The sequence below is a fragment of the Mercenaria mercenaria genome, chromosome 17 (assembly GCF_021730395.1).
Source record: "Mercenaria mercenaria strain notata chromosome 17, MADL_Memer_1, whole genome shotgun sequence".
Lineage (NCBI taxonomy): Eukaryota > Metazoa > Mollusca > Bivalvia > Venerida > Veneridae > Mercenaria > Mercenaria mercenaria.
The window spans coordinates 19,036,780-19,059,524 of NC_069377.1; the positions used below are offsets into that span (position 1 = coordinate 19,036,780).

General features: G+C 35.7%; 1 protein-coding gene and 1 long non-coding RNA gene across 7 annotated transcripts in view; both read right to left on the minus strand.

Annotated features, from left to right (window-relative positions):
- LOC123536408 (putative ferric-chelate reductase 1) overlaps positions 1 to 22,745 on the minus strand; it is a 287,726-nt gene that overhangs the window by 128,244 nt on the left and 136,737 nt on the right. For all 6 annotated transcript variants that reach the window (XR_006683316.2, XM_045319579.2, XM_045319578.2 and 3 more), the window contains exon 12: positions 7,924 to 7,995. Coding sequence is in view for 5 of the 6 variants with exons in the window: in XM_045319579.2 (XP_045175514.2) it covers positions 7,924 to 7,995 (72 nt within the window). In the remaining variant the exon portion in view is untranslated. The remainder of the gene's footprint in view (positions 1 to 7,923; positions 7,996 to 22,745) is intronic.
- On the minus strand, positions 14,208 to 19,261 carry LOC128550338 (uncharacterized). Its single transcript, XR_008368224.1, has 2 exons — positions 18,720 to 19,261; positions 14,208 to 15,410 (listed from the first exon to the last, which is right to left on the minus strand). It is a non-coding gene; the product is annotated as an uncharacterized LOC128550338 (long non-coding RNA).

Here is a 22,745-nt window from a genome sequence, read left to right on the forward strand (position 1 = left end):
CTGTTGGCTCCACTCATCAATTCAATGTAAAAAAACTTGATGATTTTTTCTTGAAAACAGCTATTCAGCACGTAAAAAATGACCGAATAAAAGTCTCCCTTATTTTTACCCAAATCTCCCTTAAAAATAGCCCTGCTGAGGCAAATCTCCCTTATTGACCGTCTGAAAATATGGCATGTATGAGACAAGAGGGCCATGATGACCCAATATTGCTCATCTGAGTTTAGTTGCTTGCCTGAACAGTCAAAAGTTTCTACTAAATATTTACATGCAGGTAATATGTACTTTTGTGTGTGTGGGGGGGTTGCTGTTGAGGTGGGGTAAGACAATGGGGAAATGATGTGATATGACAATATCAAACATGAAGATTTTTAAAGTTTTCACTACATAAATAAGGGGTAAAGTGACCACACCCCTTAGTGGTTGTGCTTTTTGATGAAACAGAATAATTTCTACACTCTTTGTAAAGGGCCATTAAAGAAACATTTCTGTAATATTATTTTAAAATTGGGCCTGCAGTTTCTGACAAGAATATTTTTAAAATTTCTAATATATACATATAGGGGAAAGTGGCCACACCCACTGGAGGCCATGTTTGTGAAAAAAAAATCTTGGTAGAGGGTTGCACAAGGACCATTTGTGTGAAATTATTTTAAAATCAGACCAGCAGTTTCATACAAGAACATTTTTTAAGTTTTCGCTATATACATATAGGGAAAGTGCAGCATGACCATGCCCCCTGGCGGCCATGCTTTTTTTACAAATCTTAATAATTTAAACAATCTTGGTAGATGATCACACAAGGGTCAATTGTGTGAAACTATTTAAAAATTGGGCCAGCAATTTCAAACTAGAAGATTTTTAAAGTTTCCACTATATTCATACAGGGAAAAAAAGACCACACCCTCTGGCAGCCATGTTTTTTTGAGAAATCAGAATAATTTGATCCTGGTAATAGATCACAATCATACGGACCATAAGTGTGAATTTATTTAAAAATCAGGCCATCATTTTCAAACAAGATTTTTAAAGTTTCCACTATAATAAGGAAAATAGATGTTGTTAGAAGCTTTTACTATTTTTAGCTCTGGCAGTTCCTATGTGCAACCAAGAGGAACCGTTTGAGAAAGTTTGAAAGGAACATCTAAGCCAAGTTTTATCAACTTCCATCTAATGGTTTCAGAGGAGATGTTGTTTATACACAAGTCTATTTAAACCATATGCCCCCTTGGACGGCCATGTTTAACCCCTAAGGGATAATTTGAATAATCTTGGTAAAGGACTTCTAGGTGATGCAACATACCAAATATCAGAGCCCTAGGCCCTGTTGATTTGGACCAGAATATTTTCCTAATTTTTCCCTAAACAAGTCCATATAAACCACGCGACCCCCAGGGCGGGGGCCATATTTGACCCTCGGGGGAATAATTTGAACTATCTTGGTAGATAACCACCAGATGATGCTACATACCAAATATCAAAGCCCTAGGCCCTGTGGTTTTGCAAAAACAGATTTTCAAAGTTTTTTCCCTATACAAGTCTATAAAAGAGGGTCATGTTGACCCTGGATCACTCACCTAAGTAATATGAGCTACATGTTTAAAATATAAAACTGATGCTAAAATATTAAGGAAGTAGGTCAGTAGGTCACATTCATAGTCACTGAAGGTCAGTTTTAAGATCAGTGTGCAAAACTGTATATGTCATCCAAATTTTAAGGCTTTATCTTAAACTAGAATGAGTCTGTAGGGCACAGGGTGTGCCCCCCACTGGTACATTTGTCACAAATAAGGGGAAGTCATTCAAATGTTTGCAGTCTTAATGGGGTATAGCCTCAAAAAAAAATATTATGAAATGGATTCATTATTCTATACCATATACTTTTTGAGCTATGAGCATCACAAACAAATAATCCACTATTTTGGCTATTTCAAGGGCCATAACTCTGTAACAAATGCTAAAATTCTCAAGAAGAATGCCAAGTGTGCAAGGTCACATTATGATAAAGACTCAAGCAAGGTTTCATGAATTTACATTATATACTTTTTGAGTGAGGCACATAATTAGGTGAAAATGTGCATTTTTGGACTATTTCAGGGGCCATAACTCTAGAAATAGGGGGCAGACCCAGATGAAAAATAGGAGGTGCGCAAGTTCATATCATGATAAAGATTCATGCAAGGTTTCATCAATTTATATCAAATACTTTTTGAGCTAGGCGTGTCACAAGGTGAAAATGTGCATTTTTGACTATATCAGGGGCTATAACTCTAGAAATAGGGGGCGGACCCAGATGAACAAGAGCTGCCTCCGTAGGATGACACATGCCCCCAATGGCACTTTGAATGAATAGTTATGGCCGATGTTAGAGTTTAGGACCTTTGACCTATGGAGCTGGGTCTTGCGCGCGACACATCGTCTTACTGTGTCACACATTCATGCATAGTTATTTTAAAATCCAGGCATGAATGACAAAGATATGGACCGGACATGCCCATCAATGCACTATCATGAAAAATGATCTTTAACGTCTAAGTGTGACCTTGACCTTTGAGCTACGGACCTGGGTCTTGCGCACTGCACATCGTCTTACTGTGGTACGCATTCATGCAAAGTTATTTGAAAATCCATCCATCGATGACAAAGATATGGACCGGACACGCCCATCAATGCACTATCCTTTAACATCTAAGTGTGACCTTGACCTTTGAGCTACGGACCTGGGTCTTGCGCACTGCACGTCGTCTTACTGTGGTACACATTCATGCCAAGTTATTTGAAAATCCATCCATCGATGACAAAGATATGGACCGGACACGCCCATCAATGCACTATCCTTTAACGTCTAAGTGTGACCTTGACCTTTGAGCTACGGACCTGGGTCTTGCGCTCTGCACGTCGTCTTACTGTGGTACACATTCATGCCAAGTTATTTGAAAATCCATCCATCGATGACAAAGATATGGACCGGACACGAAAATTGCGGACAGACCGACAGACCGACAGACTGACAGACAGACAGACGGTTCAAAAACTATATGCCTTCCTTCGGGGGCATAAAAATAGGAGGTGCGCAAGTTCATATCATGATTAAGGCTCGTGCAAGGTTTCATGAATCTATATCAAATACTTTTGGAACTAGGCGTGTCACAAGGTGAAAATGTGCATTTTTGACTATTTCAGGGGCCATAACTCTGAAAATAGAGGGTGGACCCAAATGAAAAATAGGAGGTGCGCAAGTTCATATCATGATTAAGACTCATGCAAGGTTTCATGAATCTATATCAAATACTTTTGGAGCTAGGCGTGTCACAAGGTGAAAATGTGCATTTTTGACTATTTCAGGGGCCATAACTCTAAAACTAGGGGGCGGAGCCAGACAAAAAATAGGAGGTGCGCAAGTTCATACCATGATAAAGATTCATGCAAGGTTTCATCAATTTATATCAAATACTTTTAAGCTAGGCGTGTCTCAAGGTGAAAATGTGCATTTTTGACTATTTCAGGGGCCATAACTCTAGAAATAGGGGACGGACCCAGAAGAAAAATAGGAGGTGCGCAAACTCATATCATGATTAAGACTCATGCAAGGTGAAAATGTGCATTTTTGACTACTTCAGGGGCCATAACTCTAAAACTAGGTGGCGGAGCCAGACGAAAAATAATAGGTGCGCAAGTTCATATCTTGATAAAGACTCATGCAAGGTTTCATTAATTTATATCAAATACTTTTTGAGCTAGGCGTGTCACGAACTTCGGACGGACGGACGCATGGACAAGAGCAAATCTGTATGCCCCTACCACTAATGGGGGGGGGGGGGGGGGGGGGGGGCGCACAAAAACAAGAAAGTAGGTCAGTAGGGCAAGGTCAAGTGACCCCTAATTACTTGGGGTAATCAGGTAATTATGGTTAAACAGTATTTTTTAAAGTATTTTTTCCTATATAACTCATATAACAAGTGAGCCCCAGGGCGGGGCTTCTTTTCACCCTAGGGGCATAATTTGAACAGTCTTGTTAGAGAACCACTAGGCAATGGTACATTCCAAATATCAAAGGCCTAGGCCTTGAACTTTCAGACAAGAAGATTTTTAAAGTTTTTTCCTATCTTTTCACCCCAGGGGCATAATTTGAACAAAGTTGGTAGAGGACTACTAGGCAATGCTACATACCAGATATCATAAGCTTAGGCCTTGCAGTTTCAGGCAAGAATTTTTTTTCCTATATAAGTCTCTGTAAAACTTGGGACCCCCTGTGTGGGGCCTCTTTTCACCTCCGGGGGGGGGGGGGGGAACCAAATATCAAAGGCCTATAGGTGGTTTCAGACAAGAAGATTAAAAAAAATTTCCTACCGTATATCAGTCTATGTCAAACTTGGGACCCCCACCAGGGTGGTGGCGGGGGGCCTCTTTTTACCTAGGGGCATTATTTGAACAACCTTCATAGAGGACCATTAGATGATGTCAAATGCCAAATATCGAGCTCTATGCCTAGCGTTTTTGGACAAGAAGAGTTTTTAAGTTTTTCCTTTTGGTTGCCATGGCAACTGGAGTTCTGTGTGGAATTCAATTCTTTAAATAATTTTGAAGTTTGGTGTAAATATGCCCAGTGGTTTTGAAGATGATTTTTTTAGAAAAATGACGGATGCACGGCAGACAACGGACATCAAGCGGTCACAAAAGCTCACCATCACTCTGGCCATAGCTTTCGCAGAAGCGGTGGTTCTAATGCCGGGGTGGTGGAGAATTCGTTGCAGAAGTGGTGAAGAAATAGTTTTTGCTTGACAGTGTCATACTTACGATTTGATGCAAACGTGCTCAGGGGTCGCTTTGAACAATATTTTACCATTTGTGATGGAAATTCTACTAAAACCGCAGTCCCTCATCAAATTGTACAGAAGTGTTTACATTCATGACAAAGAATTGCACCGAACAAGTGTTTGTGGCTTGAAGAGAACACGTGGGCTCCTGTCTCACTGGTTGTTTTTATTCAATCGTGAAAAAAGATGGGAAAAATCATTAGAAAACTTCCCATAATGTAGTCAGCCTGCCATATTTATCCACCGCTTCTGCGATGAATCCTCCACTGCCGCGGCGTTGGAACCACCGCTTCTGTGAAAGCTATGGCCAGTGTGAACATGAGCCTTTGGCTCAGGTGAGCTAATAAACCATGTGACCCCTAGGGCGGGGCCATATTTGACCTTAGGGGGATAATTTGAATAATCTTGGTAGAGGACCACTAGATGATGTTACATACAAGGGCTGTTCAAAAATAACATAGACTTCTGTTGTTAAACGCCATCTATTATGTACTGCACTTTGAAGTATATCGCAATCTTTGTGTAATTTTGAATAATGTAAGCTGTTATTATAGCCATATTTGAACGTTCAAATTTTTGCTTATTGAAACAGGTGTTAGAAAGCTGCTCATTTCTCGATACTGTGAAATCATTAATATTCATGGGGGGGTGGGGGACTAATTTTCATGGATTTCGTGGTTGAGTCAATCCACGAAATTTAATCCCAACGAAAAAGTAAAGTTCCCATTCACTGTATGTTCAAAAGTTGAAATCTACAAATTTATATCCCCACGAAACTGCCGTTTTCACCAAAACAACGAAATTTCATGCCCACGAAATTAAATGATTTCACAGTATTATGTCAAGCTGCATCTGGACTGGTTTTCAAAGATGACGTCATATATTTTTTGTAGCATTTTTGCTGATAGTCAAAATGCATAAAACGTTTAAATTACCATGGCTACACATAACCAGCGCAATCGCTTTCTCATCATTCTGTCAAAATTTAAATTTGACTGCTAGTGTTTGCACTGAAAGTCCACTTGTTTACTAGAGAGCATCAATACATCAAGGTGACATGCACCGAAAGTATAGCGTCATTCGAACGTGGGAGGCGGAAGTAAACAACATTTTAACTAAGTGAGTATTGCTGGTTATAAAGCAGGTTATGTCATCACTGACTTGCTGAGATAATTGGACAGTTGTTGAGTCATGTAGAGATTTTAGCTAACACCAACTGGAATTTATAAATCAATGAAGCAGATGCCACAGCAATGTTCGGTCATGAACAATTCACAAATGGCACAGACTTGGTAAAAATCAACAAAGGTTGAAGGAAAAAACAACCAAGAGGGCCATGATGGCCCTATATTGCTCACTTGACTTTAGTTGCTTGCTTGAACAGTTAAAAGTTTCTACTAAATAAATACAGGCAGGTAATGCGTGTGATTTTCTTTTGGGAGGTGGGGGGAGGGGGTGACCAGGTGAGGGTACAAAATTTCACGTTTAAAATAAAAATTGGTGGAAAATAAAACAAATTTAAAGTTGTCACAGGAGACAGCGCGCTTGACTATTTGATGCTAGATAGTGAAACTTGGCACATCTGAGGAAGCTGGAGCTGTCACTGGAATGTTTAATGACTCCAATTGTGGTTGAAGTTATTGGACAAACAAGGGACTCCTCGGGCGTGGCATATATTGACCCCAGGGTCATGATTTGAACAATCTTGGTGAAGAACCACTAGAGCATGCCACATACTAAATATCTAAGCTCTGGGCCTTATGGTTTGAGACAAAAAAATTTTAAAAGGTTTTTCCCTATACAAGTCTATTTAAACCATGTGCCCCTACCCCGGGGTGGGGCCAGTTTTAACCCCAGGGGATAATTTGATCAATCTTGGTAAAGGACTACTACACAATGCTACATACCAAATATCAAAACCCTAGGCCATGTGGTTTTGTACAAGAAGTTTTCATTATATAATAAGTCTATATAAACCATGTGACCCAAATGGTGAGGCCATATTTGACCCTAGGGAGATAATTTGAACAATCTTTGTAGAGGACCACTAGATGATGCTACATGCCAAATATCAAAGCTCTAGACAAAAAAAACTTTTTCCCTTCGGTTGCCATGGCAACCAGAATTCTGTATGGAATCCAATTCTTTGAACAATTTTTAAAGATGACCATTCAAGGAACATCCCTGTGAAGTTTCATCAAAGTTGGCCTGGTGGTTTAAAAGGAGATGTTGTTTAAAGGAAAGTGTGTACAGATGACAGATATACGATGGACGGACACCGGACGGAGAGTGATCACAATAGCTCACCCTGAGCAAATTTTTTTATGCTCAGGTGAGTTAAAGTTAAAAATCTGTGATTCGAAGTTAACGTCAATCTATGATGCCTTGGATAAAGACCAACTACTCATGGTGTGAAACCTGTCTGAGATGATTGACATAAGCGGTCATACTTTTTTCAGTATTCTGACCAAACAACTGATGATGATTTAGTATTATTTATCAAAACCAATCAAAGAGATTTACAAATATATGAGTTAATGCAAACTTAATGAAAGCATTTCGCTGAAGTCAAAACATTGTTAACGTTGTTGAAATATTAATACCGTATGCCGATTTCATGTAAGTAACTATTTTCCAGGAACCATTACTCTGACTGTATAATCATAATCAAGTCAAATTTTCAGAGAAGTTAGTAGAAAGATTGCGAATTGTAATGATATATTTCTTGTTTTACTTTATTAAAGTATTTAAAAGCTATAGTCAAAGTATACTTTATTTTTGAACAGCCCTCGTACCAGATATCAAAGCCCTAGGACCTGTGGTTTTCCTTTTGGTTGCCTTGGCAACCAGAGTTATGAACAGAGCAATTTTTAAAGAATACCATCCAAGGAACATCCCCATGAGATTTCATCAAAATTAACCTGGTGGTTTAGGAGGAGATGTTGTTTAAAGGAAAATGTTGACGGACAACATGGATGACAGACAATTACTGACCACAATTGCTCACCCTTGAGCACTTCATGCTCAGGTGAGCTAAAAATACTGGCAACATTACTCAGTATCATTAACTACCTCATGATAATATAATAAAATCTGTTATACTTACATTTATTGTAGCTAAACACATGACCACTATTCCTATGATTGGATGTGATTTCTCAAAGTTATTTCCTTCTATCTGAAACAGTCATATGATATTAAGGTCATTCATTCATTTAGGAAGGGAAACTTGCATATGCATATAACAAATATTGACATGAATATTTTCTATATCTTAAGTATTTAAAAATATATATCTTTACATTGCATATTGTCATTTTTTGCAGCAATTTTCTTCAATGAACACATTGAGCAAGGTAATTGCTTGTTAAATCCTATTTCTGATAATTACTTTCCTTAACATTTGTGGAAGGTTTGATTATTGCTTAATATACTAGAATGTGTATTGAATCTATCGTTTTATTACCTCCCTTTAAGGCTCTAACTGTAACAGTTCATGTGCAATATAAAAAAAGTGCTTCTAACCATGTAAGTATGCATTACATTTATTTGGAAAGCTGTTTCATCAGTTTTCTAAGATAAAAATTTCAAGCAAATATGGACCTTTTAAAACTAAAACCTATTTATCATATAATTCATGAAGAGGCGTAAAAATAAAAATTAGTTTGAAAAAGTCTGGAAATCTATAATTGGTGAATGCTTTCAATTGCTAACATCTGTATAATTCAAATATTTAATATAATTTTACTTTTAAATTTTTAAGAAAAAAGAAATAAAAATGTAATGAAATATTTTATCATATCAAAGGCAGGTAATTAACAAACAAATGACTGTTCGCATTTATATGGTGCTAATGGAAAGGTGCTAATGAAAATGTTTTTAGCTTGACAATATATAGGGAGAACTATCTTACTCGACCCAGCATCAGCATTTTCGTACTTCCGCATCAACACCTTCGTTTAAATTTTGATGCACAGGTGAGGTATCATCATAAAACCTAACATTATACAGCCTTGTAAAGCAGTGGTTTGTCATGGACATGAAGAACAAACATCCAAATGATACAGATGAAACAACTGTGTGAATAATACCGAAATAAAGAGGATATTACATGTGTCCGGAAACTGGTCCTGTCCGGCTACTGGTTCCCAACCAGTATAATGTTAATAATGTTATAAAAAATTGTTTCAAATAAAATAGTTGTACCATATCATCACCCACATCATATGACACAAGGGCCATACCTATTTCATGAATTTAATGTTTCCCTTTTTACTTAGAATTTTAGGGTAATTTTCATGTTTTTTCACTATATCTCTGTTGTTACTATATGGATGTGATTCAAACTTGAAACAGTTCTTCCGCATCATCACTCGTATCATTATGATTCATACGACGAAAGTTCTATAACCTGGCACCAATATGTTACGAGCTATGCCCCCTTTTTATTTAAAATTTCAGGTTCAAATTGTGATGTACTTTTGCTCTATCTCAGTATTACTAAATAGGTTCAATTTAAACTTAAAATAGCTTAGAAACATCTGTGACAGCTTTTGTTAAATTACAAACCAGTGAAAGTTAATACCAGTGTTGTCAATAAAACTAGATGCCCATGGGCAACATGTCAAGCCCGTCAGCTGTCAAAAGGACTGGGAGTTGCACACGACACTCTGTCGCATTGAGGCAAACATTTATGCCAAATAAAAAAAAGATTGAAAAAAGTTACAATATAAGTTATTTGTAGTAACAACAAAGGGAAGTAAATCTTAAAAAAAAAAAATTCTAAGTCAACATAAAAATCCTTACCAGTAGAGATAGGTCAAAATACACCTCAAAATTGGATGTAACATGCATGTTGTACTACATAAAAGTGGTCTTGATTTTTCCCTACGACCAGTAATAAAAAAAGTTACAATATAAGCTATTTATAGTAACAACAAAGGGAAGTAATTCTAGGTTCTTGCGCATGGCACTCCATCTCATGATGGTGAACAATTGTGCCAAGTTACATCAAAATCCCTCTATGCAGGAAAAAGAAATGCTCAGGACAAAGTCATTCTTGTATCTGACCTTTGACCTCTAAGTGTGACCTTGACCTTAGACCTAGGGACCTGGCCCCGTGTTCACAAAACATTTTCAGTCTCAACTGAGTTTGATAATGAAACTGTATATGTCATTTATATCTAAATAACATGTTTAAAACTAAATTTTAAGTTGATAACTATTTTCAAATGCCTATCCACTATTGATGGTCAGTGTCAGGTGCTATTTACCCTTGACGACTCGGTAAAATTGATATTAAAATTTCAAACTCAAACTCAGCTGAGACCGAAAAATGTTTTGTGAACACGGGGCCAGATTCTTGCGCACGACACTCCGTCTCATGATGGTGAACAATTGTGCCAAGTTATATCAAAATCCCTCCATGCATGAAGAAGCAATGCTCCGGACAAAGTCTTTATTGAATTTGACCTTTGACCTCTAAATGTGACCTTGACCTTTGAGATAGGAACTGGTGTTTGCGCAAGACACTCCGTCTCACTGAGGTTAACATTCATGCCAAATATAAATAAGATTGCTCCATGCATGTCAAAGTTATGGTCCGGACAAACAAATCCGGACGGACGTACGCACGGATGCACACACATACACCGAACAGCCATTTGGACAACTATGTCTTCACTTCCCCAAGCGGGCTCGACAACAAGAGGGTCAATGACCCTAAAGCGCTCACCTGTGTACAAGGTTTCAAGTGTGCTTGTATAAGTACAGAGTTAGGTTTCTTCTATGTTAACCTATATTACATACATGTCACACACACTTTTGAAACCTAGGGCAATAATTTGAACAATTACGGCAGACATTACAAATCTGATATCACACCCAAATATTAAGGCTCTAGCTATTATTGATTCAGAGAAGAAGATTTTCAAAGTTTCAAATATGAAAGCCTATAGTAAGTACATGTCAGACACAGGGGTGTGGCCATCTTTTGACCTTAGGGCAATAATTTGGACAAGTATGGTATACATAAAGGGAAAAGTGACCACGCCCCCTGGCAGCCATGTTTTTTGACGAATCAGAATAATTTGAATAATCTTTGTAGAGGGTCACACAAGAACCATTTGTGTAAAATTATTTTAAAATTAGGCCAGCAGTTCCACACAAGAAGATTATTAAAGTTTCCACTATAGGGAAAAGTGACCACGCCCTCTGGCAGCCATGTCTTTTGACGAATCAAAATAACTTGAATAATCCTGGTAGAGGGTGACATAAGGACTATTTGTGTAAAATTATTCTAAATTCGGGAGAGCAGTTTCACACAAGAAGATTTTTAAAGTTTCCACTTTATACATATAGGGAAAAGTGACCATGCCCTCTGGCGGCCATGTTTTTTGACAAATCAAAATAATTTGAACAATCTTGGTAGAGGTTCACACAAGGACCATTTGTGTAAAATTATTCTAAAATCAGGCCAATAGTTTCACGCAAGAAGATTTTTAAAGTTTCCACTATATACATATAGGGAAAAGTGACCACGCCCTCTGGTGGCCATGTTTTTTGACGAATCGAAATAATGTGAACAAACTTGGTAGAGGGTCACACAAGGACCATTTGTGTAAAATTATTTTAAAATTGGCCAAGCAGTTTCACATAAGAAGATTTTTAAAGTTTCCACTATATACATATAGGGAAAAATATCCATGCCCTCTGGCAGCCATGTTTTTTGACGAATCAATATAATTTGAAAAATCTTGGTAGAGGCTGACATAAGGACCATTTGTGTGAAATTATTTCAAAATTGGACAATCGTTTTAGGAGGAGATGTCGTTTGAAGATTTTTCTGTTTTTAGCTCTGGCGGCCCCTATGTGTAACCAAGCGAAACCGTTTGAACAACTTTGGTAGCGGACCATCCAAGGAACATCCATGATCCATTCAGTGGTTATGGAGAAGATGTCTTTTAAACACAATTGTTGATGACGGACGCATGGACGGACGACAGACACAGCTTGATCACAATAGCTCACGAGCATTGTTCAGGTGAGCTAAATATAACTTGTGCCTGGGTTTGCATTCTGGAAATCTAGAACTGTAACTACTAGCTTTTTTTTTATATCTCTGACTACCAACTGTTTTACATTAAACATAATATCATTTTTTGAATTAGGGGGAAATAGTGGGAAAACTGATGAAAATGCAATATATTGTACTTTATCATATAAAATGGAAGGAATTTCATGTACCAATAAAAAAGAAAGTTACCTTGGGTGCCTATGACCTTGACCTTTACACATGACACATTGTCATGTAATGGTACATATTTATGCCAAGTTATTTAAATATACATCCATGCATAAAAAAGTTATAGACCAGACAAAACAAGAGCTCCGCCAAGCGGGGCAATATACGCCCAAAGGATTACATCATGGAGGATGGGAGCAAAATTTAAAGAACTTGACTGTTGAAGCCCAAAGGACAGGAACAACAAAGGGAAGAAATTCAAAACAAGAGGGTCATGATGACCCTGAATCGCTCACCTGAGTAATATGAGCCACATGTTTAAAATGGCAACTGTAAAATATTAGAAAGTAGGTCAGTAGGTGACATTCATAGTCACTGAAAGTCAGTTTTAAGATCGGTTTGCAAAACTGTACATGTCATCCAAATTTCAAAACTGTATCTTAAAAAAAGAAGAAAGTAGGTCAGTAGGTCAAGGTCACAGTCAAGTGACCCCTAATCGCTTGGGGTCATCAGGTAATTATAATTAAACAGTCTAGGAAATATGATCTGATAATTTTTTAAGTATTTATTCCTATAGAACTCCTATAACAAGTGAACCCCAGGGCGGGGACTCTTTTCATCCCAGGGGCATAATTTGAACAATCTTGTTAGAGATCCACTAGGTAATGCTACGTACCAAATATCAAAGGCCTAGGCCTTGAACTTTCAGACAAGAAATTTTTTAAAGTTTTTTTCCTATAAAAGTCTATGCAAAACTTGGGACCCCCAGGGCAGGGCCTCTGTTCACCCTAGGGACATAATTTGAACAATTTTGGTAGAGGACCACTAGGCAATGCAACATACCAAATATCAAAAGCCTACGTTTTGTGGTTTCAGACAAGAAGATTTTTAAAGTTTTTTCCTATATAAGCCTATGTAAAATTTGTGACCCCTGGGGCGGGGCCTCTTTTCAGCCCAGGGGCATAATTTGAACAATCTTCATAGAGGACCATTAGATGCCGATGCCACAGGCTAAGTATCGAGGCTCTATGCCTTGCTGTTTTGGACAAGAAGATTTTTAAAGTTTTTTTCTATATAAGTCTATGTAAAACTTGTTACCTCCGGGGCGAGGCCTCTTTTCACCCCAGGGGCACAATTTGAATAATCTTCATAGAGAACCATTACACTGCGAAAAAAGTGTCAATATACGGGAGTGTACAGTCCCGTATATTTTGAAAATACGGGAGTATACGGGGTGTATATTATAAATATACGGACCTAGTATACAATCCCGTATTCGGAACATCTAGTATACGGGAAGTCCGTATATTTGTCATGCATATACGGGATCCCGTATACGCCGAATATACATACATGTATATTTCCCGTATATATTAAATATACGAGTTTTCAAAAAAAATCAATAAGAAATGATGTTTATTAATGTTCTGCTTTAACATAGATTTTATTTCCATGTATTCGAAGGGTCTTTGAATTTTATCCCGTATACTTGTCGTATTTTAGAATATACGGAACACGTATACGAGCCTGTATATTCCGGATATACGTAGTATACGGAGCCCGTATTTTTGACATATACGGACTGCAACTGCATCTAATATACGGGACATATACGGACCTGTATTTTCTAATATACGGGCATCGGATTTTTTCCGTATACACATGATGTACTAAGTATACGGATCCCGTACTATTGACATATACGGGGCATATACGGAACTGTATTTTTTGATATACGGGCTACGGACTTGTCCCGTATATGCAAGGTATACGTAATATACGGATCCCATACATGTGGCATATACGGAATTTATTTGCATCTGATATAAGGGGATATACGGAACTGTATTTTGTTGATATACGGGCCAGGGTTTTTCCCGTATATGCAAGATATACGTAGGATACAGATCCCGTATTTGTGTCACATACAGACTGAATTTGTTTTTTCGTATACGGGAAATACACGGAACAGTATTGTTGAAATATACGTTGGCCAGATTTTTCCCGTATATGCACTATCCCGTATTTTTATTTTATTAGAACTAATCTGGTATATGGGGCACACACTGAAAGATGACAAAGAATGAAGGTTAAACAAACCTTTAGCAGAATACGGTATGTTAGGAAAAATCAAGACAAAGACAGGGTATGAGAAAAACATTATCATCAATGGAGACAAGTCAGATTAAATTTACATTATATATAACATAAATACTTTTAAAAAAAAAAAAAAAAAAAAAAAAAAGTTGTTTTTTTCTCGTACGATTATGCGTTATTTTTATTTTTTGTCCAAATGAAATAAGCAGAAAATGTAATTCTTGCATACCAGACGGGGATTTCCGGTATTTTTACCGGTGCTGGAAAAATCCATCCGGGGTGTAAGATGACTCTCGTGCTTTAAATGACGTATTACGAACTACATATATGGAGATGATTCATGTAGTTATATTTTCTTTCAAAAACGAAATAAAAATCCAATACCTTGACAGTTCCTCTTGGTTCCTGATAATATATTTCTCGATTCAAAGGACGTTATTTTATCAAAAATTCATAACGTTACGCTGCAACTGATAAAACAAAATCGGAACTAAACATTGTTATTTGTCTATGAAACGTCATGACATCTTTCCTGTTTACGGACGTTGCTTTCCCGCGCTTTGTTTAATTACGCTGCTATAAGAAATAGTTCTATAAAGAAGTTCGATTGATTTTATTATTATTATTATTATTTCTTCATGTCGGTATGCAAGAAAAATATTCTGTCACTGGTTATAGGTGCAGATGTGAATATCCGGCTCTTGGCTAAATAGTTACCCTCGAAGCCGGAAATTCCCATCTGCACTTACAACCAGTGAAAGAATCTTATAGCAATCAATAACATTATGCATTTTTAGATGTTCGTTTCTAATTGAAAAAAAAAACACCGTTAACGCAACAAATCAGTATAGTAACACTTCTTTATTACTGTTTACAATTGTTTCGTTATTCCAGTGAATGTTGATTCCCACTATAGGCTTTTCGATTTGCCGTCTGCTAAAAGAGCAGTACATCCTTTCTAATGTCTGAAGATGTATTCAAATTTAGCGCTTTGAAAAGATGCATGATGCATTCTGTGTTGGAATTCAATATGTAAGCAGGTTACAAATGATGCACCCCATGGAAATCTTCAGTTTCATGATCTCAATAAATGTAAGCTTTTGTCTGTTGAGGTACGAATGTCACTGAGTACGATGGCTCATCCGGGCTGTCTGTCAGCATCTACTGACCAAACTTCTCACATAAGCGTATTCTCTATCTTGAAAACAAATCGTCGTCCAGTTGGAGTTAATTGAAAAATCTCTTGTGTCAACCTGAAATAGAATTTGCACGCATTAAAGGTTATATAAATGGACTCTTGTATTTAACAGATATAGAGAATGGTATATTTTAACGTTATAAATGATGTGAAAAAAATGAAATGACGTGTGGGCAGGGATGACATCATTTAAGTGCTCATTTCGCGCAAAGAAACTAGATATACAGTCATCTTATTTAAAGTGTTTCATTTGCGTTTAATAGTTATATTACGTTAAAATCTATCCCCAACCTTTTATATATAATGCATGGTGTTCATAGTGCCGACACACGCAGCCACCTCATTTTGAAGAATTGTCTTCAAACTGACAAAGTCACGACAAAAGTAGGGAAGATATTTTCAAGAGAGATTCTACAAAAGCATATTAAGTGCAGCGATGTGATCTAAATAACACTTTCCCATTCTATTTCTACTAAAATGTAAAAAATACATCCACTATTTAAACGAAAGCTAGCTTAAACACAAACATTCGTAGCCATTTATTGTAGCAAAAAATAGAGTCACATAACCTGTTCGTCGTTATTATGCTATATTAGTGTTCTATAACCTGTCCACCATTACGCGATTCATTTTATTTCAAACATTTCTTAAAAACGTGGTAAATTAGCAAATTCTGTATGATATATTTGCCACTATTTTTTTTCTTTTTTTTAATAAAATGATCTGGAGAGTTTTCAAGAATTTCCAGTCTTGCGCTCAGTGTAATATTCTCACTAAGATTTATTTTAGACAAGTAAAATGATTCACCAAAAACGTCTTATCTCTTCATGTTAAAATGCTTTTATTCAGCAGTCCTGTATTCAAGTATGAAATAGAAAACAAGTATAATTGTTAGACACATGTATCCAATCTTATAGATTAACCTAAATGAAATATTAAAAGATATCAATCAATATAATTTACATTATTTCGTATAAGTGTTACCAAATATTAGTATTCGATACTATCAGATCATAAAGATTATCTTTCAAATTGAAGTTTGGTCATATTACGAACAACAGAATAGGAATTTTTGTTTCTCAACTATTTAAAAATACCATATCAAGAGAAAATAAAAGATGACAGCGTCAGGAATCGAACCCGGACTGCCGCGGCAATAAAGAAGTTTTCCGTTGTCGTTACCATTAATGCTGAGGAGGGTTTGATGTTCAATGCGCGTTAAATTTACAAACGCTTTTCAATTTTCATCATAAAAAGTAGTTAAAACAAATAATTCTCATTTTCTGTAACATATAGTCTGTCAGAAATTAAGAAATATAGCATTAATTTCCAGAGATTTAAAAAATGTCGAACTTTGCCTTTAATGCCTGTATTTGGTATTCTTTTAATTTTTAGTTTGAAAATTGCGTTATCTTTTTTTCCCTCCAAGATTGCACACAGTTACAATTAACATAAAATAATCTAACTGTGCCAAATATTTAATCACACTTTAAATTTCATTGTGTATTACAACATTGCCTAGGGATAAGCATTACCCGACTAGTGTTGTTTCAAGGTGGGTCATAAAATATGTTAATACACTTATAGGTATTTTTATGGTTTTTACATTGTATTTATGCATCACCTTATTCTGTCTTTGTATCGTCTTTTTTCTCGGGAATTTAGTTTTTATGATTTTTACAGTTATTTCACTTGACAAATTTGAAATCATTGGAGAGAAAATTTTAACACAAGCTAGAGGTAATAACAGAAAACTGAAAATATACCAATCTTTCGGAAATACATATGTAAATTATGAAAATTTCGTAATAGTCCGTTGAAAATCGGTAGGTGGTGTACATTTGAAATAAAAGACTTAGCTACGCAATTACTTATATTGTGTACATATATATAATAATATGAGCGGGGCCATGGGAAAACCAACATAGTGCGTTTGCAGCCAGCCTGGATCCAGACCAGCCCGCGCATCCAGGATATTTGTTGTTCGCCTTCAAACCTTATTGCAATTAGAGAAACTGTTAGCGAACAACATGGATCCTGACCAGCCTGCGCATTCGGATCCATGCAGGTCGCAAAGCCGCTATGTTGGTTTTCTCATGGCGCGGCTCATATGTTTAATATCATGTTTCATATATTTACAAGAAAGTAAACTTAAGTGTTAGATGTATAATATCTAACGATTTCTAAATATTTCATGATATGTTTTAAGATCGAAATTACAGACATACTCGATTTTTTTCTAACAAATGACTTTTTTTTTGTTCTCAGAATGATTGAATATGCACGTGCGCAGGTCTATCTGTGCACGTGAACAGGTCTGGTTAGAGTAAGAACACGTTTACATGCACAAATCGACCTTCCGGCGAGATTTTTAATGTTCTTACAGTTGTTTCAAAATATATAAACCCTAGGCAAACAAAAGATCTAGAGTAGGTGTGTATTTTTTCCATATTGAAAGATAATAAAACTTTCAAAAATTCTGAAATTTTATTATAACCAACCTTTTTTGATACGATACTATGAAACAATAATACGCATCACAACCGCTTACATTTTAGTCTAGAAAAGCATTATTTTGTCAGTTAGATTACCCATTTTCTAAAGATAAAAGATCGTTAATACTAAATTCATGAATGCTTTCACGAGATTCCAGTTTTGAACGAATGAATGAATGTACGTGCCGCCTAATTCGTAAAGAAGTTAGCCGTGGCTACTTTGCTTCTGCGAAATATATTTTTTTCTTTGTAACTTTTTTCTTGTTTAACCACAATGGTATTCATGAAATATTTTTGCACGATATTTTCTTTTATTTCAAACACTTGCAACATTAGCTTTTGGTGACTGGAATTTTTGTCTACTAATGAATGAAAGAATGAATGAAATAATTGTTGAATTAATTGTGCTTGAATGACTGAATGAATGAAAGATTTCACGAATGAATGAAACTACTTAACGGCTATTCTGAATTTCCTTTTTCATATCATAATTATATAATTTAATAATTTAGTAAATAGACAATTTTTACTGACGCTAGCAATTAAAAGAGTATTTCGTTTGAAGTGTATTATTTCATCTACATAATTGTACATTAAATATTTTTCTTTAAATCGCAGCAACTCGTATTCCCGACTGATTTAAAAAACAACAACAGAGAACAGGAGAAGTACAAGGCTAACTCCATTTTCATACAACCTTTCGACTATTTATTAAGTCTTCATCAGGAAGTCAACAAATATGATTATGAAATAAACAACGTCATGAATTTAAGTATTTCATGATCTGCCTTGTTACAAAAAGAACTCATATTTAGAAAAAAAACCTGTCTAATTCAGTTAATCAAAAATTAAATCAAATAAATACTTACCCGAGCCTTCGTCTTCCTCTGCAGAATAACGCTAATGACAAGACATTTTTGCAATATACAGATTAGTGCGTGCGGTCACTTCAACCAGATGTTATCGCCTCGGGCTAGATGAATGCGCGCTGATTGGCCGATTCCATTAAATGGCAGAGGGTTAAATTAGGCCATGCCGATTATCCCATAAAATTAATTAATATGCATACAATTAGTATCAATTAATGTTGCAGTAAAACTGTGCCGCAGAACCTATATGTACAATTTATTTACGAAGAGATCGATGAATGAGTGCAAACTTATATAGCATTTTGATGAAGTCTATGTTAGACGATTGTATTTATTTTCTTAATATGTCCGTAAGTATTGACCTGGCACTCATTAATCTTTGAAAATATTTTCGGGCGTTTTCGTTAATTAACCTAATATTTGTATCGGGAAAATAACCATATTTTACAGCTAACCAATGTCACGGTGGGTTTGATTTCCAGGCACGTTACCACGGGTATCATTTTTTTAAAATATAATATAATGTTAACGATACCTGTTTTATTTTTACATAAATTTATGTATTATGTTTTTTTTTTAAAAAAAAATAGTGTTTTCTCTTGTAGTATTTATATTCTAGTACGCTTATGACGGGTAACATGCCTTTTTATCTAAAATACATAAAACAAATTATTCTACTTTGTTACAACGAGTAAATATGATAACTTTTAGTAAATAGACCATAAATATCACGATACGTTTGATCAAATAAGTGGTATTGGTAAGTTTGCATATAAAATTTGGGGGAAAAGGTATGGTCAGAGGTAGGATTCGAACCCACGACCCTGATATTGGCAGCAACACCGCTTGTCCACTCAGTTACCTGCACGTGCAACAGTATATCAATTAAGAGTTATATATGTGATCGAACACTGAAAATCAATTTACGGAAATATACGAAATATTCATGAGTGCCAGGTCACTACCAACGGAAACTACAACCACGAGAAACAACTTGGAACAGTGTATACTACGGTAGCATAGAGGGGACATGTTCGCACTTGTTAGCTATCACGTTCGCTTGTGTTAGCCAACACGTTCGCACGTGGTAGCTAACACGTGCGCACGTGATAAATAAAATGTTTCCTATGTCCCCGCTATGCAACCGTAGTATACATAGAAGCATCCGCGGAATTATTTTTAAAATACGAACACATATTTCACTTAATAGTTCATAAGTAACAGCTAAAATTAAACAAAGAAGTATAAAATACATTTTATAGCTCTCTGAATTGAACTAAACTGAATGACTACGGTTAATTATGTGCTTTCTTAATAATCAAAATGCCATGTTATCTACACGTTGGTTTAAGGGTCCGACCTAGCTGAATGGGGCCTCAGTGGCCGAGTGGTTTAGATCGCTGACTTCAAACAACTTGCCCCTCACCGATATGGGTCTGAGCCTCATTCGGGGTGTTGAATTCTCCATGTGAGGAAGCCATCAAGCTGGCTTACGGAAGGTCGGTGGGGCTACCCAGGTGCCAGCTGCTCCTGATAAAATATTGCACGGAGGAATCAATTTCATAAGTAAAGTATCAACACACGTCTTTGGTGTTATATTCTTCGTAAGGTCTTATATTATTACTGAATAAAACAGGGATGGATTAGTTGATTATTTTTTTTCTATACTAGTAATTATTTGCATTGTATACATGAGCGTTGGAAATGTGCAGCAGAAAGAGTAATTGATGCATGCATTTAATTTTTACAACGGCGATGACACACGAATGTGTTTATCACTACAAATGAATCAGGATGAATGAATTTTTTTCTCAATCGGATATTTAGATTGAATGTAATTCGGAAACACCCAAGAAGAAATGATGGATTTATTCATGTCTTAGACTTTATACCTGTTTTTAGCCCGCGAATGTTTTTATCAGTTCGTGTGTTATTAGTGCTATACATCTATTCATTCATTCATTCATTCACAAACATGCAAAACGTTTGGCCTTGGAAATTGCCGGATAATATAATCACTACATATATTGATTGCATGGCTTATCATTCATAATGATTTTTCATTAGTATCGACGAGGAAAGAAATTGATAGCTTAATCAATCCTAATTGCTTGTATTGAAAAAGAAGAAGAAGAAATACATGCAAGATACAAGAAGAAAGGATGAATTATTTGAGGTCTTTGATTTTATATTTGCGATGGTCCGCGAATGTTTATTTTTCAATTTTGGACGCACAAGAACAAAAATGAATTATTCCATGCCTTGATTTTCCATTTGAATGAGTTTACTACAAGAAATCCATCTTCTTCTATCAATATCAAAGGGCCTTGACACCAGATTTTAGCATACACGCCATAATTTTTCAGAACGTTTCCGGGATTCTGAGTTAAAATTTCCGGGATTTTTACCTTTTGTCCGGGACATACACCGTGACATTGGTATTCGTCTGTTTCATGCAAAATTATCATAATATACATGTAGTTTCCCCGAGATAAGCATTGTTCACTCGCTTGTATTAATTTGCGGCAAATGTCGTCTAGCTTTCTAAGGGAGGTAAATACATGTATACAGGTAATACATCTATAGTTCGGCACGTGAATTTATTGCGTTCCCAAAGTGAACAGAATTAGGAGACTTACTATAAACGAAGAATCAACCTGGTCGTCGTGATTTAGATTCTAGCTAATTTGGTATCATTCTAAAGCTTAAACATTTATCTAATAATTAAATTGAATCCTTAAAGGAATAAATAAATCTTGAAGATAAAATCGACAATATAAAATATTTGGAGTCGGGTCAATTTTCATGGGTCGGTCGGCAAAGGCATTCAGCATTTTCATTCAGAATATGTGTGACAATCGATGTAGATCTTAAATAATTACAACCTTTTAAAATAATTATCGTTTAATTGACCGTTTTCAACAATCTCTTCCATAAAGGCTACATGTAGTTTTACCGCCAACGTGCTAAAAACAAAGAGATTTACGACTATTGTTCCTAATTTAACTATCATAAAACAGTTACTGATTGCATAATCTTGTCAGTTCTTAATCAGGGTCATCATAATGGGTAGGGATAGAGTGCGAAATGGACTCCATTCGCAAAATGGACTTTACGTCTACGAAATGGACTTTTATTTTCTTAATTGTGACTTTAATAAAAAAGTTATATGTATTTTCTTCCATAGATATGATTGATAATAGGTAAAGCTAAATATTGATCACCTTTGAAAAGTCATTTTTTTAATTTATAACCAAAATATTGCAATTTATTAAGACCGCGTCCTCCGAAATGGACATTTTCGTGCAAAAATTCTACAAAATGGACTTTTATTTTCTTAATTATGGGTTTAATTTTCATGAAATATACATTTTTATAAAACGGTATGATAGATTAGAGGTAATACTAACTGTTGGACACTTATGATAATATATTTTTCTAATTTTTAACCAAAATATTACAATTTATTAAGACCACGTCGTCCGAAATGGACATTTTCGTGCCAAAATTCAACGAAATGGACTTTTATTTTCTTAATTATGGGTTTAATTTTGATGATTTTTGTATTTTCATAAGAAGATATGATAGGTTAAAGGTAATACTAAATATTGGTCACCTTTTATACATTATTTTGTAACTTATAACCAAATTATTACAAGTTAGTAAGGCCGCGTCCTCCGAAATGGACATTTTCGCGCCAAACTTCTACGAAATGGACTTTTATTCTCTTAACTGCATTTAATTTTGGTGAAATCTGTATTTTCATAAGAAGATATGATAGGTTAAAGTATGGGTCACTTTTGATAATTTTTTTTTTTAATTTATAACTAAAATATTACAATTTATTAAGACCGCCTCGATCCTACGAAATGGACTTTTATTTTCTTAAATGGAACTTCAATGAAAAAGTTACATGTATTTCCGTAAATAGATATTATAGGTAAGATGTAAAATAAATATTTGTCACCTTGGATAAATTATTTTTCCAAGTTATAATCAAAATATTACAATTTATTCAGACCGCGT